This window comes from Amphibalanus amphitrite, unplaced genomic scaffold (genome assembly GCF_019059575.1).
Source record: "Amphibalanus amphitrite isolate SeventyFive unplaced genomic scaffold, NRLGWU_Aamphi_draft 000511F_arrow, whole genome shotgun sequence".
NCBI lineage: Eukaryota > Metazoa > Arthropoda > Thecostraca > Balanomorpha > Balanidae > Amphibalanus > Amphibalanus amphitrite.
In genome coordinates this window covers 198,448-206,044 of record NW_024882005.1, presented here as the reverse complement: position 1 = coordinate 206,044, position 7,597 = coordinate 198,448, and the positions used below count along the sequence as shown (strand labels likewise).

The window sequence follows — 7,597 nt, the reverse complement described above, 5'->3', positions numbered from 1 at the left end:
GTGTTAGACGTCCTAGCTACTATAGTTACCAGCTCACCAATCAGTTCGTGTTAGACGTCCTAGCTAATATACCAGTCCCCGGACTGCCCGTAGTCACACGAACTTGCACCAAGTGCAGTGTTCACGCTCATGATGCCGATGTTCTTAGCCACTCGGGTGCCCACTCGACCGTCAGCTGTGTTCAGTGTTCAGAGCTGATAGGCACCGCATCCCGGTATTACAACAAAATACATCTTAAAATAATTTATATTCTCGTCGTAGTCGTAGCAAGAACGAAACGGGAACAGTACATAATCAATGCTCCTCGTACCTGGCACGAGTTAAATCATCCGGGAATGTGCAAGACACGAAGGGCATGGATGAATGACTTGGCCGCCGCCGCCGCCGGTGGTCACCAGCCCAGCCATCGGGAGGGCCGGGGACCACCACAGCAGCGAGGACACGCCCGCCTCTACCGACCGTGACGTCACACGGCTCGCCGAGACGGCCGGCCCGGGCTCAGCGAGACAAAAACAGAAAGCAACTGAAGGACAGGTGAGTTTAGGCCTCGAGCTCCTCTCCCTCCTCCTCGTCGAACTCTGCCTCGTCGTCGGCGGTGGCCTCCTGGTACTGCTGGTACTCGGACACCAGGTCGTTCATGTTGCTCTCGGCCTCTGTGAACTCCATCTCGTCCATGCCCTCGCCGGTGTACCAGTGGAGGAAAGCCTTGCGCCGGAACATAGCGGTGAACTGCTCAGAGATACGCTTGAAGAGCTCCTGGATGGCGGTGCTGTTACCAATGAAGGTGGCAGACATCTTGAGGCCGCGGGGCGGGATGTCGCACACGGCAACCTTGACGTTGTTCGGGATCCATTCGACAAAGTAGCTGCTGTTCTTGTTCTGGATGTTGAGCATCTGCTCGTCGACCTCCTTCATGGACATGCGTCCTCGGAACACAGCGGCCACCGTCAGGTAGCGACCGTGCCGGGGATCACAGGCGGCCATCATGTTCTTGGCGTCGAACATCTGCTGGGTGAGCTCGGGCACGGTCAGCGCCCTGTACTGCTGGCTGCCGCGAGAGGTGAGGGGCGCGAAACCGGGCATGAAGAAGTGAAGACGGGGGAAGGGCACCATGTTGACGGCCAGTTTCCTGAGATCAGCGTTCAGCTGACCAGGGAACCGGAGGCAGGTGGTGACACCAGACATACACAGAGAAACAAGATGGTTGAGATCACCGTATGTGGGGTTGGCAAGCTTGAGGGTACGGAAACAGATATCATACAACGCCTCGTTGTCTATGCAGTAGGTCTCGTCTGTGTTTTCGACCAGCTGGTGAACGGAGAGGGTGGCGTTGTACGGCTCGACGACGGTGTCAGACACCTTAGGCGAGGGCACGACAGAGTAAGTGTTCATGATCCTGTCTGGGTACTCTTCCCGGATCTTAGAGATGAGGAGGGTTCCCATGCCGGAGCCGGTGCCGCCTCCAAGCGAGTGTGTCAGCTGGAAGCCCTGCAGGCAGTCGCAGCTCTCGGCCTCCTTGCGGACCACATCGAGGACGCTGTCCACCAGCTCGGCGCCCTCTGTGTAGTGACCCTTGGCCCAGTTGTTGCCGGCGCCAGACTGACCTGTGAAGCGGAGCAAAAACAAGTCAGTGAAACGGCACAAACAGCAAGACGGAAACCAGCGTAACAGCCGTTATCTGTCAGCCGCAATGAAAACGCCGAACTTTTACAATTGTTATCAGAAGCCAGGGGCACCATGCCAGCGCACAAACTCACCGAAGACGAAGTTGTCGGGCCGGAAGATCTGGCCGAAGGGACCGGACCTCACGGAGTCCATGGTGCCCGGCTCCAGGTCGACTAGCACGGCGCGCGGCACATATTTGCCGCCGCTGGCCTCGTTGTAGTATACGTTGATGCGCTCCAGCTGCAGTTCCGAGTCGCCATGGTAGGTGCCAGTCGGGTCGATGCCGTGCTCATCAGAAATGATCTCCCAGAACTGCCGGACAGGGGGCCACAGGTCAACACTCAGCTCCCAGGACCGGGGTCACAGGTCAGCAGTCACCTCTGCTCGCAGAACTGTTTACGAGCCACGAGTCAAGTGGGCGACTCACGGCAAACGACTACAGATTGTGGCACATGCCGGTATCGTTATAAGCCCCTGTGATGGTGCACATTTCGCCTGGAGTGGCATACGAGCCTGCCGGGGCGTTGGCTGTCGAGTTGGTCTCTCACAGCAGTCAGTGACCGCAGCTGGCGAGTAACTCTGCCGTCACGGACGACCAACTCTCTTTCCTTCACCGCCGGCGGCTGGCCGTGAGCCAAACACGCCAGCCGGCCGGGAGACCAGGGAGGGAGGGAGGGAGCCAGCTGACTGCGGCCACGCGGCGCCGACCGCCGAGACGGTCCGTCGCGCCGGAAATGCGCGGTCAGAGACCGGCGGACGCACGCGGCGCCGACGGCCCGTGACCGGCGCCACGCCGCTGCGGACGAGGCAGCGCGGCGGCCAGCCACACCACTGGCCGTACCAGCGACCTCAGGGAGCAAGCCAAATCTGGGATAAACCGTGAGAAAATTGGCGTAAACGAGACCAAAAATTCCGCGGCGAGACCCCTTAGTACCACCGACAATAGACTTTGGGAATTGAGCAAAGCTGTTTTGACTAAATTAAACAGTGACTGACGGTTACCAACCAGTTGATAGTAAATGGTCAAACTAAATGTCATTTTGAATTAAATGTTCCTCGAAATTGTGACTAAACGAATGAACTTTCAGACGACATAGCTCAAAATATTAGTTTTTTTTTTGGGTCAAGGGCGCCCAAGCGTGGACAGCAATATAATTAAGCTTTTAATGAAAATTAAATAATGACTAATACAAACGCTCGTTACTCGCAGTTACTTTATAACGCATACTCGCCTTCAAAACGGATCGAAATGCTTCCCATTACCCAGACATTTTGCTAAAGCCATTTAGCAATGGTTTGTGCGATTTACCTTTCGATTTAACAGGACAGGCTTTATAAATAACTTAGTGTTAGATGACAATACGCTGCGCAAATACGCAACTGAAGTCAGCATTCGTCCTATAGAAACAATTTTTTTTAAAAACAAATTTAGTCTTAACTTTTAGAATGGAAAGAATCACAAGCTCTGTATAAATCTCTCGGGTTCTCCACTAACAGAATATCATTTTAGGACACAATTTAGGAGACGTCTCATGACATGCAGACGGCATAACAATATGAAACAGCCCCCCACGGAATCCGTTCGGGCCGGCAGCGGCGCCCATGTCGCCAGGGCGAAGGTCGGGGTCGGCGGCCGACCGGGGGTCTGGGGAGGGGCGCGGCCGGTCGGCCGATAGTCGATACCGGGGCGGCGGCCACGCCGTCGGCCAGCCGGCTGCCGGGACAGCCGCCAGTTTTTTATAGACAGACCCAGCGCAGTCCGAGCCGCACCAACTCCAGCGGACCAGCCGCGCCAGCCTACCGTCCACGGCGCCGGCCGGTTCTCGCCAGTCATTTCCCCTCCCCTTTACCCCAGCCGGTCACGTGATCCAGAGCGCGCGCACTCTGCCGCCGCGAGGAGGCACGCAGCCGGCCGGACAAAGAATTCAAAAACGCGCGGCAAAGGGACAACGGCAGCGCGCGCGCCGCCGCCGGGCGCCCCCCGCCGCGGGGCAGAACCCACATGTGGCCGGCGAGTCCACAGTCCACACAGGCACGGGGGAGGTTACTTGGGGCGGCGCGGACGTGATCCGTGCCGTGGGAAAGCTACCGGTTCGGTGCCGGCCGGCGGGGATGTCTGAACCAAACCGTCATATTTTGGTACAACGCTGTGAGAAACCGATGCCACTTTGCAACCCTTCGAATGAACTGCCGACAACTGGCCCGACACGATACAAAAATGAAATGTGTTCAGAAGAGTTGTCATATCCGGCACGGAAAATATCCAAATGTACCACATAACTGAACTGAACCGGACCAATAAAAAACTGCAACATATCTAATCGTTAAATAAAAAGCGAACTGATGATCGATCGAACTGATAAATGCTTGATAACGAGACGTCGGTTACAGACGCGAGTGGCTATTCGTCCATACAGATCGAAAAAACATGAACTAGAGCCCACGGTTACCACTGCCACAAATATCACACTCCTCACCTTTGATCCGATCTGGTTGCCGCACTGGCCAGCCTGGAGGTGCACAATCTCGCGCATTTTGTACTGTGATCTGGGGACCCTCACAACCGTACCGGCGACTCGTCAGCGACTGCGGGCCGCCGCGCGCGCGGGGCCCTCGGGTCGGCTCAGCGGAGCACCAGCCGACGCCCAGCGCCGGGAGCCAATCAGAGCGCGCGTAACAAACGCCGGCCACCGCCCAGCAACGGCTGGAGCGGCGCGGCGGGCGCCGCGCCGGCCGGGTGAGCTGGCGGTGAGACACTTTCTCACCGGGTGAGCGGGTGCCGGGGGCGGCCTACATGTCAGATGGCCCATGTCAGTGCATGTCAGATGGCCCGGGTGGCGCAATGCAGCCCTCTCCGGCCGAGCTCTCCTGGCTCTCTGGCTAATCGCCGGCCGGCCGACAGCCGCTGATTAGCCTGCTCAGGAGAGCGGCCGGCGGCGCCTCCCGCCTGCGTGGAAGGAATTTGAAGTTTTGAACGTTGCGCCACGCAGCGGGCTTTGGCGCGCGGTGGCCCGGGCGCGGGAAATAGTCTGGCGCCGACCTGTCCGTGAGGTGAGGGGCTAGTCGCCTCGACAGGGCGGACATCTGCGCGCGGGGGGGGGGGTCCAGGGGCGGATCCAGGAAAACTCCAAGGGGAGGGTCATGAATCGAAGTGGTGCCCCTACCTATACCCAAAATTAAAAACTCAACGGATTTCGTCCACTTAATTTTGGTGGTGCCCCCATTTTCATTTTTTTTTTATTTTTTTATTTTTAGTCAGTATCTTAACTCTTACCCACAACCACATTTACCAATTGTAAGCAAGTATATATGAATGTGTTATGTGTATATATGTTGTGGACGCTGAGTAGTGAGTACTTACCAGGAACGTTATCAGGTAAGCGAATCGTTGTCAGTCCGACGAACTTGACCCTGGCGTCTAAAGGGTCTGTCCTTGACACTTCAGGCTTGTCAGGGGCACCAAAGTCCTTCCAGGGACACCACAAACCTGTCAGGGGCACCTACGGCCTTGTAGGGGCGCCACAGGCCCGCCAGGAAGCAGGGGCACCACACGCCTGCCAGGAAGCAGGGGCACCACAGGTCTAGCAAGTATACACGACAGGCCTGTCGGGAGCACAACGGGCCTGTTGGGCCCATGAGCACCCCTAGGGGCAGGGGCACCACAGTCCTTCCAGGGGCACCGCAGGCCTGTGAGGGGCACCAGCGGCCTAGCAGGGGCACCAGTCAACACAGGCCTGCCAGGGGGGCACCACAGACCTGCCAGGGCACCAGAGGCCTGTCAGGAGCACCACCGACCTCGCAGAGGTAACTTGGGCCTGTCAGGGGCACCACGGGCCTGTCGAGAGGCACTTCAGGCTTTTCAGGGGCACCATAGTCCTCTCCGGGCGCAGGGGTAGCAGGGGCACCAGAGGCCTGCCAGGGGCACTACAGGCCTAGCAAGGGCACCACTGTTCTATCAGGGGCACCACGAGCCTGTCATAGCCAGGCATCTCAGGCTTGTCAAGGCCCAGGGGCACCACAGGTGTGCGAGGGGCACCAGCGACCTAGCTGGGGCACCAGTCAACACAGGTCTGCCAGGGGCGCCACAGACCTGCCAGGGGCACCACAGACCTGCCAGGGGCACCAGAGGCCTGCCAGGGGCACCAGAGGCCTGCCAGGGGCACCACAGGCCTAACAAGGGCACCACGGGCCTGTCAGGGGCACCTCAGGCTTGTCAGGGCCCAGGGACACCACAGTCCTTCCAAGGGCACCGCAAGCCTGTCAGGGGCACCAGAGGCCTGCCAGGGGCACCACAGTCCTTCCAGGGGCATTACAAGCCTGTCAGGGGCACCAGAGGCCTAGCAAGGGCACCACAGGCCTGCCATGGACACCACAGGCCTGCCAGGGGCACCACCGGCCTTGCAGGGGCGCCTCAGGCCTGTCAGGGGCACCACGTGCCTGCCGGGGACACTTCAGGCTTGTCAGGGGCGTTACAGTCCTGTCAGGGCCCAGGGGCACCAGGCCCGTGGTGTCCCTGCTAGGCCTGTGGTGCCCCTGGCGGTCCTGTGGTGCCCCTGTCAGGACTGTGATACCCCTGATAGGCCGGTGGTACCCCTGGCAGGTCTTTGGGCCCCCGGGCCTCAAGGGGGGGGGCCATGACCCATGTGACCCCCCCCTTGGATCCGCCCCTGGGGGGGTCAGCGCCCAGCGCACGGGTGGACCGCACAAGACCAGCAGCTGCTGACAAACATCACTGGCCCAGCAGTGTCAGCGAGCAGCAGCTACTGTCGGCATACTGCCGAGTGCAGCTGACAGTACATACCGGTGACCCAACCGGCCATCACTACTGGAGAGATAGCGCTTTTCACTGTTCAGTGACAGTCACCCTGTCGAGTCGAATGTTGGACGGCGGTCTAGCAGTCCGTGCCGACAGCGGACCTCCGCTCCTCCCCGTCGCTCCTCTGACCGGTCACGCCGGACCATGAGCCCGGCCAAGCGTCTGCCGGTGCCCCGCCGCGCCCTGGGCCGGCCGCGCGTCTGCTGTTTGTAGGACGTGGGTGAACTGGGAGTGCCGCACGTGGGGCAGGTCAGCTCAGCAGCAGGGGCACAGGGCACGCCTACCAACCACGAGTGGTATGCTGACGCGGCAGTTCGCGACCCGCTGCTGACCACCTGAACGGCATGCAGCCAGACAGAGACCGGTCTGCATGATGATCAGAAGGTACTCAATGGAAACCTGTCTGACCGCCGCATAGCTACACGTTCGAGGCTTGGACAGGGATAGGCAATGCTGACATGCTCAGTGGTAGTCGATCAGTTTGCCACTCGAACACTGCATAAACAAACTTTGTAATTAATCAGGTATGAGGTAGTGTAGTGTTCTCCATTTGCTGGCATGAGTAACAGGAGGTACCAAACACGAGACCTTGTTAGATTATCAATGTCATTGAGTTGCATATGATATGTTGGATTAGGTATATGTGGGATTATAATAAGGACGAATAGCAAAAATAGGTAGGAAACCCTTTTACGTTCGCTGTTCGATGAAACATCAGCGAGAAATCATACCTACATTTGATCTTTTTGGCACGGTGTAGAGGAATTTCAATCAGCTACAAGGGTGTTATGAATTTTTACGTTCAATTCCGCTTGGTTATTCCAATAGTTGTGTTATTCCCTTCTAAAAAAAACCATGTAGCGACTTTTGAGCGTTTAAAATCATTCAGCATTCACCAGTGATAATATTTAGGAAAACATCTGTCGAGTGGTGTGCAGAAGGAACTCAAATTCGTTAAGGAATTAAAGCATTTTCATTGTTGGCACTTATCACCAGGGCTGCGGAGTCGGAGTCGGAGTCGGATTCGGAGTCGGTCGGAGTCGACAGTTGTGACCGGAGTCGGAGTCGGAGTCGGAGTCGATTTTAGAAACCCGAGCCGGAGTCGGAGTCGGAGTC

At 57.8% G+C, this 7,597-nt stretch overlaps 1 protein-coding gene across 1 annotated transcript; it reads right to left on the bottom strand.

Moving 5' to 3' along the window:
* Positions 1 to 228: 228 nt before the first annotated feature.
* On the bottom strand, positions 229 to 4,537 carry LOC122393002 (tubulin beta-1 chain). The gene is made up of 3 exons (XM_043388461.1): positions 4,143 to 4,537; positions 1,758 to 1,977; positions 229 to 1,604 (listed from the first exon to the last, which is right to left on the bottom strand). Exons 1-3 carry the CDS (start codon positions 4,197 to 4,199, stop codon positions 541 to 543), a joined length of 1,341 nt encoding a protein of 446 aa, XP_043244396.1. The 5' UTR covers positions 4,200 to 4,537; the 3' UTR covers positions 229 to 540.
* Positions 4,538 to 7,597: the final 3,060 nt, after the last annotated feature.

Excerpts from the sequence above, each read along its gene's own strand:
- LOC122393002 (XM_043388461.1), bottom strand. The coding sequence starts at position 4,199 with ATGCGCGAGATTGTGCACCTCCAGGCTGGCCAGTGCGGCAACCAGATC. Across the intron at positions 1,978-4,142 it reads GCAACCAGATCGGATCAAAG|TTCTGGGAGATCATTTCTGA; the intron begins GTGAGGAGTGTG and ends CCTGTCCGGCAG. Across the intron at positions 1,605-1,757 it reads GCCCGACAACTTCGTCTTCG|GTCAGTCTGGCGCCGGCAAC; the intron begins GTGAGTTTGTGC and ends TCCGCTTCACAG.